Genomic DNA, 19566 nt, shown 5'->3' on the forward strand with positions numbered 1-19566 from the left:
GCTTCTCAACAGCTCTGGGTTTTCATGTTCTTGTCTGAAAAGAGGAGATACTTAGACTGTGCTAACTGGGGACTTTTTTCCTCAGAATTTAACGAGTAAATCTGAAGTGCCCACACAGTATATGATGCATAGAAGGTGCTCAACAAAAGCTATTTAATTGTTTTTTCTCATCACTGTGACTACGTGGATTTCCGTGTAGGAAATGAGACTGGGTAAACTGCCCCCGCGACTTGAGTGGTCATGCTGTACTGAAGTAATATTTGCATGTCTCAGAAAAATCTAAAAGCAAAATCATGGCCCAAATAGCATATATTTTTAATTCTCCTGCTACACTTTTACTAAATAAGTCCTCCCTACCAATTAAGCTTGACCAGCTACCTGCATTCCTGACACAACTTCTAAATCTGCCTCTAGACCAGGTCCAGAGCTCACAAGGCCTCCTAATTTTCTAGCCATGGCTTATTACGTATTTTGCTCCGGCAGCTCTCCTAATGGGCAGGAGCTGACTCGGATGCGAGTGTGCCAGCGGGGGGAGGCGGCTGGTGGCGGGCAGCTTGCCGGGCGGCCTGCGCTGCCTTGTGCCAAAGTCAATTCTGGGTGCCAGGTGTGCCGCCTGTTAGCACTCCGCGGCCCATGTCCCCTGGAAGACAGGGATCTGGCATGAGTTCTGCAGAGACTGTTGTGCCCTGTGCAGGCTTCTGTCCGTTGGTTTCACATCCTGCTCCCACCCGGGCATTCCGCTCTGGCTGCCCCCCTCTCGCTTCTTTCCAGTCAAAACCAGGTATGTCTCCTTCTAAGGCTGCCCCAACTCTTCAGCCTGGACAGGCTCAAGCCGCACCCAGGTGACTTTCTGATTCTCTCTCTCTGTCTCTCTGTCTCTGTCTCAATTATTTCAGCTTTGTTGAGGCATAATCGACAAAGTTGTGATACATTTAATGTGTACAAAGTGATGAATTAATAGACATTACGAAAGGATTCCCATCATAGAGTTGATTAACACACCCGTCACCTCACGTATTTACCTTTTTTTCCCCATGAAGACACTTAAGTTCTATTCTCTTAGCAAATTTTGATCACACAGTGTTATCAACTATAGTCACCATGTTATACATTAGAACCTCAGACCTCATTCACCTGGTAACTGAAAACCTGTGCTCTTCTCCCAGCCTCTCTATTTCTCCCATCCCCAGAGCCCCTGGCAATCACCATTTTACTCTCTGTTTTTTGTAAGTTTTACATTCAGTCATTGCTTTTGCCTTTTGACCCAGCTCTCATGGAATGCTCTTTCCTAACTCTGAATGCCTTCATCCATAGGCTGCAAATTCCACTGTCCATAGGGACTGACTAGGCAGGGAAAACAAACAGGTAGGTGGGCCACAGTGGGCGCTGGGGTTGTGGCAAACTAGAGATTTCTTGCCCAAGGGGACTGCTACTAATCAGTTCCTATCCAGGGTCTCCATGCAAGAATATAAGTCCCTGTTTCACCAAATTTTCTGACTTTTCAATTGCCCTTTTTTTTAAAAGTAATAGAAACTGTTAGCATCTATACATTATGCACACAAGATTTTATATATATATATATATATATATATATATAGGCAATAAAAGATATGCATGCATATATATACACACACACACACACATACATACACACATGTATCATATAAATCACCTATGTATCTATTTACCCTCCTTTATGTTCTAGGTAACTCTAGGGGATTCAGCAGCTAGTTCAGACAAAGTAAGGGCATGTAAGAAACAGTCTTGTATACTAATATGAGAAGTAACTGGAACTTTGCAGATTTGGAAATTATAAGCTCAGGCTAAGAATCTGAATTCAAGAAACACACACACACACCTTGGATTCATAGTACATTCTGCAGTATCCTTGGCTTTCAGGAAATACTCCAACTTGTTATTTGTTCTACATATAAAACAATAAAAGTATATGTTCAAAATTTAAGAAATCCGATAAGACATGGTTCATGGATCCTTTTAACATCGCTGTTAGGTAGATTGCAGAGAAAATCTAGAGGTTAGAGAATTTACACACTTGCTTAATTTAGAAGTGGAGTCAGGACCTAACAGAAGCTCTCTTCATTCCTGGCACAATATTCCTTCAAACATGTCACAATCACTCAATAGTGTTTGTTGTTTAATTTTAAAAGGGAAAAAAATTTATATTCATTACTTCAGATCGTGATTATCTCTTTATTAAACTACAGTAAGTGCCTCATTATTAAGGGACTTTCCGCCCAATAGATAACTGGTTTCTGGAAAAGTGTAATGGAATATTTTCTTATCTAATTTTATGACCCCCTCAGTATGTTTTGTATAATAGGTACACAGAGACCATTTTCTGTGTACCTTTCTAAATAAAGAAGCATGTTTTTCCTTCAACATCTGCACTGTAAACGAGATATTTCTAGTATTAAGTAATTTTCTTGATATGATGGTGAGGAGGAAGGAATGCCTCAGAGTAGGACTAAATATTGAGAACTATGGGGAATTAGACAGAGGAGGGAATAGGGACAAGATTCTGATTTCCCTGAAACAAACCAAATACTGATGATATGAGGTCAAATAAGCTAGTTCCTGCCCAGTTATATCTTCCCTAGAGTTTATAGAGTTCATAACTCCTGAAATATGCCATCTTGGAATGCAATTACTGCTATTCAAAATAAATGAGATCTTAACATCCTTTACATATTTCTTGACATGAAAAAGAGAATTAAGTATTAGATAATAAACACTAATAAAAATAGCCAATAATTACAAAGCATTTACTATGTGCCAGAATAGTGTTCTATTTGTATATGAATGTGTTTTATTTCCAAAACTATCTCACAAAGTAGATATTAAATCATAGTTCTACAGAGGGGTGAAACTATAGTGCAGAGAGATTAAAAAACTGGTCAGAAGTCACATAATTTGATAGTAGCAGAGCCAGGTTTTGAACCAAGGTACTCTGGTTTCAGAATATGTGCTTTTAATCATTTTAAGGCCTTATAGCAAACAAGGATTTTTCTTATTGTAGTAGAAAACACTAGCTAACAATCCAATATTTAATCAATCCATAATATTAAACATTGAGTTTATGCAGGATGGCAATTTCTCAGACTTTCTGGTTATGGAATCAAGCTTGACTGATGCTATATAAGTAGATATTATTGGGAGGGACTTCTGGGAAAAGCTAATTTATGTTAAACAGAGAGCTGGAAGAGGTCTTTTGCGCTTTTGCTTATCCCTTCCTGTTTTGGGGGTATGGATGTGATGGCTGGAACACCAACAGTCTTTTTGGCCCATGAAGCAAAACTCCATGCTAAGGATATCAAAGAAGAAAGAAAGAGACTGAGTGTCCAGTGCCCATGGTGTTGCCATACCCATCTTGGAACATCTACTTGTGGGCTTCTTTTACATAAAAAAACCCAACCATATATATTCAAGCCATTATATCTTGGATTCCATGGTATATAGAGTCATAATTAATCATGGAACTAAGAAGATGAGCAATTCAGACATATCCCTTTTGGAGTTTTAACTTTTTCAAAATTTATATAAGACAGGCATCTAAGGCCCTTTCTTATGCCAAGAACTTTGTATGCAATATAAAGCATTTGAACTCCCTGTACTCATTTACCAAACCTACACCCTAACAGATGTTGGTTGTTTTTAGTTTTTAAATATATATACATTTTTAATATATATTTATTGATTTCAGAGAGAGGAAAGGAGAGGGAGAGAGATAGAAACATCCATGATGAGAGAGTCATCACTGATCGGCTGCCTCCTGCTCACCCCCTACTGGGGATCGAGCCCGCAACCAGGGCATGTGCCCTGACAGGGAATTGAACCTCAATCTCCTGGATCCTAGGTCAATGCTCAACCGCTGAGTCATGCCCAGCTGTGCAGTTGATTTTAGTTTTTAATAGAAAAACTCTCTGTTCTATACTGTATATAACATTAATACAAAAACAGCAGGACATAGTTATTATATATAAATGTATTCACATACTGTATTCGTATGTTCAAATATAAGCTCATATATTAACTTTTCTGTAAATCTGAAAACGTGGTTGGCTTAAAACATAATTGGTAAATTGCTTATGATTATCACTTATTTATTAAAGTTCCGAAGGATGTTAAGCGACTGAAAGAACCAGCAGCCGCAGCTACACAAAAGAATATGTTTATACAAACAGCAAGTGAGGTTTGCACATGCATTGCTCATTCACAGGAGCCCTCAAAGCACAAAACCTCGGGTGTAAAGTTGAAAGTTTCCCAAGTGCTTTCTTTTACCACTGGCAACAGAGAGCAGCTACTTCATAAGGAGGGAAGTTGCATTTGGTTTTTGCTCAAGAATGTACCCCCAGCGTCTAGAGCAGGGCTGATCAAAAGAGCCGCTCAATAAGTGCGTGTCAGTGCTGAACGAACTGGGCACGAACACTCAGAGAAAGTCAAAGCAGGCTTTCATCATCGCAAGGTGCAGGGACAGCCCCTTTGAAGAAGTACTTAGAAATATATCAAGCTGCATCTACAACCATAAAATGCATGCATACAAACAGGAAGAGAGAAAGCCCAACATAATGGAGCAAGTCTCTGACATCAAGGGGCACACGTTCTAATTTCAGCTCCTCTGCTCACCTCTCCTCTGCCCTGCTTTCTTATTCTATTCACAGCAGGAAGCCAGACCTCAAAGGCTGAGAAATTTGACATCGGTCTCCCAGGGCATATTAATTTCTGAACTGTAATAGTTTTTTCCTGGGGTGGGTTACTCATCACAGAAAGCCCGGGAGGCAGGCGGCGGGCAGGTGATTTACTGATCTCTCATGAGCTTGTCAACAGGACTGTGAAATCAGAGAGGAACCTGGAGACGGAGACGCTCTGCTTAGGTAACTGCTGTCTGTCAGTCAGATGGTGACGTGCAGACTCAAGGGGAGGCAGGAAACTATGAAGAACGGAAGACGGTGCGGAATAAGGGGGGGGCAGTGGTCAAGTCCCATCCCAACAGGGCACACGATTGTGTCTGTCCTCTACTTGCACTCGCGCGCACACGCACACACAGATGCAAAGCATGGAATCGGGTTTATTAAAAACTTTACACAGAGCAACTGGCAGAGAAAATACTAAGAACACTTGTACCATCTAATAGGCTACATTTGCATGAAAATATGACTCTTTGATACTTAAACCTGTATTATAAAAATTCATATAAAAATTTACACATTCAAATATAGCTTGGATTTTTAATTTTATATTCATTACCAATCTTTAAAACTTTTGTACATGTGTAATAGTTAAACCTAGAAGCCTTGACACTAACACATCCCGCTGATTCCAAGTTAAACATTTATTCATCTATTTACCTCTCCTCTATAGACAGGTAAGAGTCTTCTACTGGCTCCTTTTAACATATTCATGTATGTGATTTATGCTACAAAATCTCTCTTTATTTACCTCAATGCAATATTTTATTTCCCTCACATTTATCAAACAAATGCCCCATTATTTTATTTTGTTTGACTTGTCATACATTTACATATAAATTTAGATCTTTCTGGAATGTCAATTCTCTCCTATTCTTTTCCTTTCTATTTTTAATTATTATTTTTTTCTTAAACATTTTTGTCTGTTATTTGTGCTCTGAAAATCATGTAACCTTGTTTTTCTTTTCTTTTGTTTTTTCTTTTTTTAATATATCTTTATTGATTTCAGAGAGAGGAAAGGAGAGGGGGAGAGAGAGAGAGATAGAAACATCAATGATGAGAGAGTCATTGATCAAGCCCACAACCCGAGCATGTGCCCTGACCAGGAATCGAACCCCGATCGCCTGGATCCTAGGTTGATGCTCAACCGCTGAGCCACGCCCAGCCGAGCTAACCTTATTTTTCAAGTCATCTGAACAAAAATTTCGTTACCAATTTTGCCTACATCAATTTTTTTGTCTTTGATTCAATATTTTGCAAATTTTGAAATAGGTATCTGAGACCATTTCTGTGTCTAAATCCTGGGACCCTTTATTGTGCATATTCAGTGCAGTTTTTTTCAATTCAGGATAGTTCAAAATTAATTTACAGAGGTTAAATTCACATATTATACAACTCACCATTTTAAAGTATACAATTCAGTGGCATTTGTGCATTCACAATGTCCAGCAATCTCCACCTCTCTAGTTTTCACCAACCTGGCCTCGAAGAACACCCTGCTCTTACTCATTAATCACTTCCTGTTCCCCTCTGCCTCCATCCACCAAACTACTTTTTGTTTCTACAGATTTAAATATTCTGAATAATGCATATGAAAGGAATCATACAGTATGTGACCTTTTAACTCTGGTTTCTTTTATTTAGCATGTTCTTGAGATTCATCTTGTTGGAGCATGGGTAAGAACTTAATCCCTTTCATGGATAAATAATATTCCATGGGAAGTATATACCACATTTTGGTTATCCATTCATCTGCCGATGGAAATATGGGTCCCTTCCACCTTTTAACTATTAGGAATGATGCTGCCACAAACATCTGTGTATAAGTTTTCATGTGAACATATGTTTTCATTAATCTTGGGTACAGGCTAGAGGTGGAATTGGTGGGTCATATGGTAATTCTATGTTTCCCTATTTTAGGAACAGCTCAACGCTGTCCACAGATGCTGCACCATTTTTGCATTTCCACCAGCAATATATGAGAGTTTTTATTTCTCCATAACCTTGCCAACACTTAATTCCATTTTGTTTTGTTTTGTATTATTATGATAGACCCCAGTGTGTATAAAATGCATTTTCTTATGGTTTCAATTTGCATTGCATTGCCTTCATGTCCAATGATACTGAACACCATGCACGTGCTGTTTGCCATTTGTATACCTTCTTTTGTAAAAAGTCCATTCAAGTTCTTTGTTGTTGTTTTTTTGAAAAGTAGTTTTTGGTCTTTTTTTTTCAGTTGTTAGAGTTCTATATTTATTCAGGATATCAAATATCAAATCTTTGTCAGATACAGGACTCACAAAATATTTTCAATATTTTCTCTTATAGAAGTTGTCTTTTAATATTATTGATAATGTTTGAGATGCAAAATGTTTAACTTTAATGAAATCCAATGTACCTATTTTTTCTTTGTTACTCATGCTTTTTGTGTCAAATCTAAGAAATCATTGCTGGATCCAAGGTCATAAAGGTGTATCCTATATTTCCTTCTAATAGTTTTCTAGTTTTAGATTTTACATTAAAGTTTTGTATCCATTTGAGTTCATTGTTGCTTCTGGATTAGGGTAGGGTTCCAATTTCATTCTTTTGCATGTGGTGGTCATCCAGCTTTCCCAGCAATATTTAATTAAGAGACCTCTATTTCTCCATAATATGGTCACAGCGCCCTTGCTGAAAATCAGTTTGCCATAGATATTTGAGTTTGTTACTGGACTCTTAATTTTATTCCATTGGTCTATACACCCACGCCTATGCCACTACCACACTGTCGATTAAAGTAGATTTGTACTAATTTTTGAAACTGGAAAGTCCACCAACTTTGTTTTGCTTTATCAATATTGTCAAAGGGGGGTGGGATGGGGAACATCTGCAATCGTGTCAACAGTAAGAAAATTAAATTAAAATAAATTTTTAAAAACATATTGTTTTGGTTATTTGGAGCCCCCCTCTCAGTTCGATATGAATTTGAGGATCAGCTTTCCCCTTCATGTAAAAAAGGTCTTTTTTGACTTTAGATAATTATTGAATTGAATCTGTAGATTGCCTTGAGGACTAATCTCATCTTAACAGTATTGTCTACAAATCCATGACCATAGGATAGCTTTCCTTTAATTAGGTCTTCTTTAATTTCTTTCAAGTTTTATAGCTTTAAGTGAACAAGTCTTTCAGTTACTCGGTTAAATTTATTTCTGCATATTTTATTATTTTGGATGCTATTGTAAATTGAGTTGTTTTCTTAATTTCCTTTTGAATTACTTTGTGCTAATGATGAGACTCAAACTGATATTTTGGCATTGATAATAAGAATAGCTAACAGGTACACAGCACATGTTAAATACCAGGGTCATTCTAAGAGCTTTACATATGTCTATGGTCTCAAAACATTATAGCAGCTTCCTAGAGCTTCCAAGATAAAGGTAAATCGTATTGACATGGCCTACAAGGTCTTTCTTATCTAGTCCTTAAACTACACTTCTATCTGTATATATCTCCACTGGCACTGAAACAACTCACTGTCACCAAACACACTATGTACTTTCATTCCTTGACGTCATTTCATTACACAATCTATGATTTTTGGCTAGGATTCTTGCTCCACTCATCAGTCTGAGAATTCCCTACTCATCCTTCAAGATTTAGCTCAAATGTTAGCTCAACTACTTAAGCAGCTCTTCTAGAGATGATCTATGCTGCTGTTTTCATAATAATTTGCCTATGCCTCTTTTATAACGTCTGTACCTTGGGTTGCCATTATCTTTTCTGCTTATTTGGTTGCCCTCCACTCTAGGGCCTGATGCAGGATCTGCCATAGTAGATTCTCAGTAAAACTTTTCTAAATGACTGAGTGGTCCAAATACACAAAAGTAATTTATCTTATCACAAAATGTGCTCAGCCTCGTTCATATATCCAAATTTTCCTGTCTGGTTTAAATGAAGAAAATTACATTTGAACTGGGGACCGCCTGATCTACAGTCAGATATTCTACCACTAAGCTATTGCCAGAGGCAGTTTCCTAGCTAGTATCTTGAGAGGCAGCTACTGTCATGAGAGAGTCCCAGCCGGGCCCTAATGCAAGAGGAAGACATTATCGCAAGGGGCAGCTACAGGGGCACACTAATAAGGGGCAAATACTTCATGGTCTCGAATGGAAAGAGCCCACATTTGTTGTTGTTGTTTGGTTTTTGTTTGTTTTGTTCATTAGATCCTACATAAGAGTGGGGTTGTGGAGGTTTGTCTTTCTCTGGCTGGTTTATTTCACCTGGTACGGTGCTCTCCAGACCACCCATGCTGTTGTAGGTAGTGGGATTTCTTTCTTTTTTATCGCAGAGTTGTGTTCCATTGTGTAAATGTACTTAATTGGTTTTTAACCCAATATTTATTTATTTATCTATAGTAAAATGTTTGTAACAAAAGGCGAAAAAAGAAGTGTCTCCCTAAAATCAGGGGAGTTAGAAGCAGAGTCAGAGGCATCTAATCCAACTAGTAGTGGCCAAGGAGACCCCTGCCCAACCCAGCCTGTCCCTGACAAGTGGGCACCAAGCCTGTATGGAAACTGCTACAGGGATGGGAGCCTACCACATACCAGTGCCTCCCTTCACACACTGAGTCCACTCTGGGTACAGATAGCCCTGTTGTTATTTTATTGAGAACAAAACATCATTCCCTATAATTATGACCTTTGGTTCATGATTTGCCTTAACGTACATATGTCTGATTCTAAATGTAGACACTCAGCTGGTCCTTACTTGGCCAAGAATTAGTCCCTGAGGGACCTGAAAACCCAATTGGGCGATTTTCACAATAAATGCATAGAATGACTATGCTATTTAAGAAGCGAGTCTCAGTGAGACTCTGTGAGGTGAGGTGGAGCAATGGAAGATGGAATCAGCTCTGGCAAGGGCTCTGGGGAGCCAGCAAGCAGCAGAAGGAATTAAACCTCAAGGCAGACCAAAAAAGCTTTCAGTGAGCCATCCCTGCTTTCCCTGGGTCTCTCCAGCCCTGGCATCTAGAGCGTCAGAAACTGAGCACTGGGCTAGAAGTTAGGAAATTTAGATCTGGTCTCAGCCACTCTTTACTTGTGAAGATGATTTAAGCTCTGTATAACACAGTTTACTCATCTGTAAAATCAGATTAATTATGCCTAGCGTTTTCAATTTTTGTGACTGTGTCAAGAGAATACTATGCAGCTATAAAAAAAAAAGGATCTCTTACCCTTTGGGACAGCATGGATGGACCTGGATGCTATTATGCTAAGTGAAGTAAGGCAGTCAGAGAAAGACAAGTGTCACGTGATCTCACGCATATGTGGAATCTAGTGAACAAAATAAACTGATAAACAAAATAGATCCAGAGACATAAAAGCATGGAACAGACTGAGGGATCTCAGAGAGAAGGTGAGGGTGGGGAAGTGAGTGGGGAGAGATTAACCAAAAAACTTCCGTGCATATATGCACAACCCATGGACACAGACAATAGTGTGAGGAAGGCCTGGGGGGGGGCGTAGATGAGGGGTGGAGGGGATCAATAGGGGGACATCTGTAATATTTTCAACAATAAAGATAAATTTTAAAAAAGAATCAAATGGGACAATGCACATGAATTGCAGTAAGGATAAAGTGCTCGAGGCATAATATTAGGTATCATAACCTTCTATTTTACTTTTCAGCCTTTAGTTTTCTTTGCATTATATAAAAACTTATTTACAACTTCTTGTTTATACATTTTAAGGTACCTCACATCTTTTTTGAAATATGGTGTGGAATAAATATAAACATATACAAAATTTTTAAAAAAGAAAGACAATTTTGTAATTAAACGCACTAATGGTAGTACCTGAGGATCTCTCTTTCTCTCTTCCCTCCCTTTCACTCACTAACGTAAAGTGTCAAAATCATCTTCGTTTATCTAAAAACAAAACAAAATAAACATAGAAAGCCTAGAAATGTGGTGCTCTTATACTCCAAATTAAAACCTCTAATAATATTCTCCTTATACTAACATAGAGACAAATATTAAGTAGTAAAATGATTCAATAGAAAGTAGACTGAATATTTCCAGAAGATTTGAGTACTATTTACATTTCTTATTAGCACTGTGGCACTGACTCTGTAATTTACCTCTCTGAGCCTGTTTTCTCATCTATAACATGAAGCCAATACTCCCTGCCCCACACACCACAAATCACTGGTGTGAGGAGCAAGAGAGAGAACGCTTTGGAAGTATGTGATGAAACATAATGTGCTGTACAAGGAAGCGTGTAGCTACTCACTCACCAAATACAGTCCTTGCAGGCACAGATTCTCTGTTAAGCCAGAATGACACTTGGGAGAGAATGACAGTCATGATGCAAGGCAGGTATGTTTGAATCACAAAATACCCAATTTTTCTTTTCAAGTGGAAATGAGCTGTCATTACAGTATATTCACCTAGAAGAAAAATTTAAGAAGCTTAAGAAACTGTAATAGCCAATAGTTTTGCACATTTTGTAAATGGAAGGGAAAGGACAGTTTCTGATTTTAAAAAAGAATTTATCACATATATGACATGGAAATTGTATAATTTTTAAATGCCTCCTTAGCATAGCAAGAATATTTAAAAGAAGATTTTAATATTACCAAGAAACTTGCTCTGCATGTCTATGGTATGGTATCTGTTTTTCTCTCTAGGTCATACTTATAGATCAAGGGAGTACAGGATTAATAAACGCTCTCTGGCCATAAATTATTTTACCTAGTCAGGTCCCTCATCTCCACTGGTACCAACCTCAAGTTCAGTTCTCTTTAGCTCTTTAAAGTACTGATCAATAGCCTCATCTCCAAGGCTGACCTCACCCAGATTTCCCACTGCTGACCCTGTCACCGATTTTGGATTTTTCGATGCTGTATGTCTGCTCTTACTCACTGCAGTCAGATCTATCCCATCCTCACTACCTTCCTTCCTGCTCTCCAGCTTTACATCTGCTGGATGTAAGCACATTAATGCACAAAGCTGCTTTTTCTTAGGGGAAGGTGGCCTTAGAAAGGACATCAGCTTCCCCACACAGGCCAATAGTAATTATCTGCACATCAAGAGTTGAATCGTAATAAGTTATCTAGAATAAAGGGAAAGGAATTAGAACACTAGGGAAATGGCAACACTATTCGAAGGTAAAACTGACTTGTCTGAGAAGACACACACTTTTTTAATATGAAGTATATTTTAGACTAATGTTTCTCAAACTTGAAAGCACACCTAAGAAATCTCCTTGGAATCGTGTTAAAATACAGATCTTAAATTAATAAGGGGCCAGGCCTCAGATTCTGAATTTCTAAAAAGCCCCCAAGCACAGTCTATGCTGCTGGCTTTTGTAACCTCAAGAGCAAAAGCTTTTAAGCCTACTGAGTCATTTCCAATGACTTTAGCCCATTAATTTTCTTAGGAACTAACTTTTCTTTAGACTCATTTTACTAACCTGTACTGGATTTAATTGTTTCCTTCCCAATTGATTGGCCCAACAGGTCATACTGATTTAACCTGGAGCCATCAGGAGCAACTTGGACTGAATCAGAGGCATTGTAAGTCCAAATATATGTGACCTCTGAGGTTGTATATGCATCTGTAGGAAACCAGAAAAAAAATATATTTTCATCACTTTAGTAAGAACATCAGTAAGTGCAACATCAAAAGTTGTATATTTCATAGAATAATTGTTGACTAAAATAAATCAGTGTTGATATTTACAGATCATATTTTTTAGGGTAAAAAGTATCTTTGAAATTTACAACTTCAATATAAAGTATGTGAAGCAGCTAAAGAGAGAAAATCAAGATCATGAGATTGTTTTTTTTGCAACCACTCTGAGAGGTGAAGAACACATTTCTCTTTAGAGCCTGCAAAAATCAGTGGGCTTGAGGTGATAAAAACATCTCCCATAGTCTCAATGTGGTGGATGAATACATTGTGGTAAACAAATTATGAATGCCAATTAGCTCAGGTAATTAGTTTAGAAGTAACAATCACTCATGAAATGACAATAATAATCCAAAATAATTTTGCTTTCTAGACATAAATTAACTTAGTTAAGAATTAAATTACAGCTATCATACATGATACAATGCATTTCATTAGAAAAATGAGGACTGATTGTTGCAAACATGTAAAATAAATGAGAATGCTATAATTTCCTCAAGCTGTACTTTTTAAAACATTTTCATTTTAAAATTAATTTATACACCCAGAACTCACTGGATTCTACTTTCATTACATCCCATGAAAGTTATGGGTTGGTTGGAAAAGACTAAAGACATACAGACCAGGTATAATTTCCTGCTTTATTTGGCCAAAGCAGCAGAACTCAGCACAAGTGGGTGACTCTAGAACTGGAGGGCAGACAGCACGTCTTGTCTTAGCTGTCTCGGGCCCTGCACCTCCGCTGCATCTGTGTCCTGATGGCGAGCAGCTGACCTCTCCACGCACGAGTCTCTCCACAGATGAACAAACAGGTCACTCTTGCTACTCTATTGACCTTGTGAAGAAATCTTATGCCCTTTTGCTCATGGGGATGTTCTGAAATATTAGTTACTTCTGGTCCTTGAGCAAAGCTCAGCACCATGGTCACACTCTCAGTGCAGGGAGAGAAAGGACCAGCTGTCTCTGGCAATATCTTTGTCTCTAACTACCCAGGACACTGGGAGGCTCATTTTCCTGGCAACTATGAATTTTCTATTTAAGTCATTGTGCAGCCATGGTCCCGGTACTTACCTTGATCCAAAGCCTATGATTGTAAATCAATTCCCACTTAAGCTTCAGTAACAATAAAAAGAATGTTTATAAGTTTGTGTCTCTCTGTGCGGTCTTTTAATGGTGTTCTGAATGTCACTACTAAATGCTAGTATCTGTGAAGCACTGATTTCATTGTACATGTATTCACCTACATTCACAAGTTAATCATATTACATAAAACAATTTTTGAAACAGGGCTCTAAAAAATGTATACATATCTTTATGTATACGTATGTGTATATGTATCTTTAAGAGCAGAGATATATTTTTAAAGTTTCATATGAATGAATTCTAGTTACTTTAAGGTTTAAATATTTTATTAATTCTGACTAGTTGGTCATTGATGACTGCTAAGATTAAATAAATAACATCAGTAGATGGATAACTAGCAACTCATTTGCAAATTACCAAGTGGCTTGTTTTGTTCTCTCATGAATACATATCATGGCCTTGTCTTCAATAAAATTCAAATGGCACAGAATTTAATAAATCAAAGACACATCACATGTACTACTTTATATCAGAAGGCCTCATAACACTCAAATAGTTGTGAATCCTAATAAAGTATAAAGTTTTGTAAAAGTAATTGCATCATCACTTTTGAGTCTGATGTTACTTTTAAATATAAATAAAAGGAAACAAAACCCTACAAAATGAAACCTTACTGAGACATAGCTGGGCAGGGACTCCATTTGATTCATGCCTATACTTCCAGCACCTGGTACTGTGCCTGACACACACAAAAAGTTTTCAATTCATTCTTGCCAGATTAATGAAAAAATTCATAATATTTTGATTATGTTATTTATTGTTATAGAAGATAAAAATCTGGATAGGAACACAATAATATGTTAAAGAAAATAACTGATCCTTCCCATGTTTTTTATTTTTTAAAAAAGCACAATTAATTTTATTAGTTATATAAGGATATGTTTTTTAGATTTGGGGTCTGGAGAGAGAAGGTGTAGCAGAAAGTTATGCCATGAGGAAGAGAGGCATTCCCTGGTTTACTAACACACATGTAAACCAGGAGGCCATAGAAACGTCTCAGTAAAATATAAAAAGAGGTAAAGAAAATTTATATTACAAATTCCATTATGACTTCCATCTCTAAATTAGGTTTTCATTAAATAATTTTATTTAATTCTGTTAAAGAACCCATTTTTAGTGCTACTGTGTATTAAACATCAAATGCATACTGACTGATTCATAATAGCTCTTAACCAAAAAAGTCCCAATATATACTTTATTTATTAATTTTTATACCAAAAGACAACTTCCCATTTATTTGGGGCTAATAATGCACAGAATATGCCTACATGCCCATGCGGGAAGTTCTAAATCAAGGTAAAGAGCAAGGAAATATATAGAAGTGTGAGGCCATAGGAACAAAAGAAAAAAGGCTGAATTCAAAATGATAAACTTCTAAAAAAGATGCTTCTTTTATTTCAGGACAATGATAAAGTTCCAAAAATTCCACCAGTTTGGGGAAAATAAAGGGACTTTTAAGCAAGACAGGAATAAGTGGACGGAAGGAAAGGGCATGACTGCTCTGGCCGTATTTGTTGTGCCCACATCTGAAGGTTCAGGTTGGCTTGTGAGTCTGACTACATTCTGGGGCTCATTCTTTCAACACTGATGCATCAAGCAGGTACTGTTGGCAAGGATATATTAAAGACTACACAAGATGTTTATTTAATGTGTCAAAAAACAAACATAGAGAAAACCACATAAAAATCAATTAAACAGAGAATGCCTAACAACAAACTTTATGTTTTACCCATTACACTTCTAGATACAGACAGCCACATTCTCAAGCATGCAATATTCCACTACTCTGTAGACACACTATGAAGAATTTGTTATTTCCATTTAAAGTAATTTCAGGTATATTTATTTCAGATTCAGTGGTAACATCACCCCATTTATATTTGGTGTCTTAATAGCTCTAACTTGTCCACTGGAAAGTGCCTTTCCTTCTTACACCATTACTGCATCATGAACAAATCCTTTCTTTGGTATCAAGGCCTTTTTCAATTTTCTCCTTAATGCCACTTAGGCAATGCAAATGAGTTTTTCTCTGCCGCATCTGTTGAGTTTTTTCAACATCATATTTACGTTGTGTAACATGATTGACTATCTTAAATAATTTTGGGAGAAATGCCAGGATTGAAGCAGCGGTTTCCATGACAATAAAAGAAGGCTTTGTAGTTAAACAAAGAAGAGATTCTCAAAGAAAATTGAGAGCTGACACTTTCTGTAAGAATGGACAGAAAAAAAACAAGATTGAACTCCTCATTCCACAAAGCTATGGCCATCAAAATAACTAGGGCTTTGCATCCTAGATGCCATCACTCCTCCCTTTTCTTTCACTTGATACAGTCTGTGGGGAGAAGGCACACTCCTCAGTAAGAAATATTTTAAATCAGGCTAAAGAACCGCATTTCTATTCAAGAGAAGGAAAAGTCAAAAGCTGCCCGAATGGCCAAAGATGGGGGTGCCCGAAAGAGCAAGGTTTCTGAAAAGGTCAGGCAATGGGACACGTTCGCACAAGAAAGGAGCTCTTTAGCAGTGTCCATGAATTTATCCTGAAGCTGCCCTGAATGCCTTGTGGGCCTGGGGAGATGACTTGACCTTCCTTCTTTTCAATTATTCCGGGCGAGCGAATGCTTTCGCTTGACATACAAGATATAACCTCAACGACCTAAAGAACGCCAAATGCGCAGAGCCATTTCTGAAATATTCTATGAACACAGAGGTGCCTTCGTGCAGCAATCCAGCTACATTATCTCCTTCAAATTTATTTTAGGAAATTAAGAAAGAAAAAAAAGCTTCCATTAGTTAGAAAGTAGAAAGAAAATTGCACAGATCCAGCATCTGTGCCTGCCATTTGCAACAGGCTGATAGCTACTTCAATAAATAATAGAATCTATCCTTCACAATTCATTCTTAGTTGACAAAAGAGAAATGTTCATTTTGCATGTTTAAAGTGCTAGCACTTGGCAAACAAGGTAAATGACAGTCTTAACCTTCAATGAGGTTTAGTTTATACATTTACAAAAACACATACTGTTTTTTATTAGCAATTATGTAAGTGATAATGTAAACACCATGATTTAAATATAATGATATCTGAGAGTATAATAGGGTTAGCCAATTAGTGCTGTGATGGAAATCAGCATGTCTTTTACTTCTGTATCTTACTGAGCAAGTATTAAGCATTTAATAATATGAGAAAAAACTGTAACATTAAGCAGTACTGCTGACTATCCTTGATATTTTTGACCCAAAACATGTAACTCCATCCCCATACTTACAGCTGCCAAATTTCAGAGGACATGAGTGAGCATCCATTGGAAAATCCTCCAAGTGCATTGGACATTCAGCTTGAACTGTAAGCCTAAAAGTCAAAATCCCACTCTTCGTTTAAGTAAATTGGCAAGTCGGGATACATCACTCCTTACTGTTGTCAACAAAATTAATGATGAGGTAGGACTTTCATTAGAGCATCTTAGGTTAATTAACATTCAACACTGATTCTGTTCTTTCACATTTAGAGCATCCTTTAGAAGACATTAGCATATATAAAATCTGAGCTCAAGTGACAGTAATACTTATTTACAAATATATTTAACAGTTTTTTACTCTGTGGCTTGTTAAAAAGTAAAGAAGTTACATATGCCCGGGCAGCCGTGGCTCAGTTTACTGAGAATCATCTCATGCAACAAGAGGTCTCGGGTTTGATTCCCGGGGGGGCAAACGCCCAGGTTTCAGGCTTGATCCCCAGTAGGACGCGTGCAGGAGGCAGTCGATTGATGTTTCTCTCCCTCTCCCTTCCTCTCTCTAAAATCAATAAAAACACATATTTTTAAAAAATAAGTTATATATACATTTTGAAGGGTTATTTCCCATTAACCTCACTATTCCTATTTGAAATATTAGAGAAAAAAATGAAAAAATCTCTATAATGAAAAGAATGTAATTTTCTCCCCCATCATCTCATCAACAACCATGTAACAAAACTGACAAAAGAATTCAATACTGGCTCACAGAAGCTTCCTTCAAGGATATGAAAACTTTGAATCAGTATCATATGTAGACACATGAATATAAATATAGAAATAGGTATAGATATACATATAGATGTAACTCCTAAAAATATCTTGTTGAGAGTAGATTGTTGGCTAAATTATGAATGTTATATAAATATTTTTCTGTATCTTCATGATCACAATAAAGAGTAATCAGCAAATTTATAAGAAAGTTACTCCATTTCACACAAAGGTAAAGTAGATAAAACAGGTACTAAATCAAACATATAGAAAAATCTCTTATAATGAACAAAACAAATGTGGCCAACAATTTAATTATAGATTATCTACTTCTAAGAGAGTACTGAAGGAGAACCTCATGCATTTTTTTCCAAAACTATGTGTGTTATCTGCCTAGATTTTGTTTAAACCCCAGGTTTCCAATTATTGTCTTAATCCATAGGAATGATCAAAGTGTATAAAACATTAGGGGTAATGCCTCTGTTTTGCAAGATTCAGAGATAAAGGCAGAAAAAATAGGTAACACTCTCATTTTTTATAATGGTCATTTAGTAATGAGCCCTCAAGAGTTTTTTCTTTAAAGATCAGTACTGCATTGATGTCATTTCTTAAATAATTTTCACAACTGAAATCTACCACTTAACATTTCATATGAAATAATAAAAGCATCGAATGCATGAAATACACTTCTGTCTCTATATAATGCTGCTGAAAGCTACCCATGCTTTAGAGCCTTTATTAAACATTTTAACTTTAGATTATATATCACTTTATTAGATTGGTGGTGATTTTCTTTTCTACATAATACCAATAACATTTTAAAAGATGAATTCATGGGAATAGTTAATATAGAATAGTAGTGTTAACAACTGTATATTTCTTTAGCTAATTTTTTAAAGGTTTGAGTCAATGAAATGGATATTACATCACACTTTTGATTTACAAAGTGGCAATTTCATATGGTTCAATCTAGTACATATGCTTATGGCATCCAATACACTTGTAAGCCTTATTAAATAAAAACTAACTCTGAGTTTAAAAAATATTTTTTCTTTAGAGTAACTTCATAAGGAGGAACAAAATATTAAATGAAGTAAAAGCTTGCTTAAAAATCACATTTTTGATGGGCGATCTAATGAGATATTAAAAATAAAATTACATGCTGGTATAAAGAAAAATTGAAGCCATGCTACTGTACTTAATTAAAATGAAGTGTGAAAAATAAATAGCCAAAAAACTAATTCTTAGTAGTAAAGACTTCTTAAATTTTTACACACTGAGATGAGACTCAAACTCACAAATATTATTTGATCTTTACTTTTTTAATATGCATGCAATTACAAAACATATTATAGGTTCAACATAATCTGTTATGAAAATATTCAACTTGTGCTAATGCTTGAAAACTACATTAGCCAGGTTTTCAATGCATGAATTACTCAGTATTTAAACGCGTCGTAGCAAACCTACAACATACCTCATTGTGTACAGCAGCGTCCCATCATCCTGGATCCTAAGGAGTTTATTGGGCATTGTCATGTTATGAGCTACTGATTTTTTCCCATTGTGAAAGAAGGTGTCTGGAGTCCAGATTTTGCTAGCCATTAAATTGTTAAGTCGAAGGATGTTCATAGGACCTTTAAATTTTAACCTTTCATCTTTCCATTTTTGTCGAAAGAAAACATCTATTGTATATTCCTGAAATATAAAATAACATTCTTTTGAAAATAATAAATGTTTTAGATACGAGGACTACAAAACTCCAACAAATCCTGTAGTTTCAAAAGAGAGAAAGCTATACAGTATTGAAAGAAGTAAATTTTGAATCAGAAAGATCATTCCTTTCTCTTATCAATAAATTTTGCCACTAACAATGGGATAAAGCATTTGTATTTACACAATTAGCTACATATTAAAATAAAAACAAAATATAAATTTACTTTATCTGGTCTTTTTCAGTCGAACAAGGTCTCAGTTCAAACTGCTTTACTTCACTCTATAATTTAGAACTACTCGGAGAGGGGCATGCTCGGGGCAGGGTTCTGGG

The 19566-nt window shown here is 36.6% G+C and overlaps 1 protein-coding gene across 2 annotated transcripts in view; it reads right to left on the reverse strand.

Annotated features, from left to right (window-relative positions):
• The window catches only part of GABRA2 (gamma-aminobutyric acid type A receptor subunit alpha2), a 111599-nt gene that overhangs the window by 24179 nt on the left and 67854 nt on the right, over positions 1-19566 (reverse strand). For both annotated transcript variants that reach the window (XM_081120479.1, XM_081120480.1), the window contains exons 5-8: positions 18997-19217; positions 16785-16867; positions 12158-12301; positions 10980-11132 (exon numbers count right to left, since the gene is read on the reverse strand). In XM_081120479.1, the coding sequence (XP_080976605.1) occupies positions 10980-11132; positions 12158-12301; positions 16785-16867; positions 18997-19217 (601 nt within the window). The remainder of the gene's footprint in view (positions 1-10979; positions 11133-12157; positions 12302-16784; positions 16868-18996; positions 19218-19566) is intronic.

This window comes from Miniopterus schreibersii (genome assembly GCF_964146895.1).
Source record: "Miniopterus schreibersii genome assembly, chromosome: 1".
In the NCBI taxonomy this organism is placed as follows: Eukaryota; Metazoa; Chordata; class Mammalia; order Chiroptera; family Miniopteridae; genus Miniopterus; species Miniopterus schreibersii.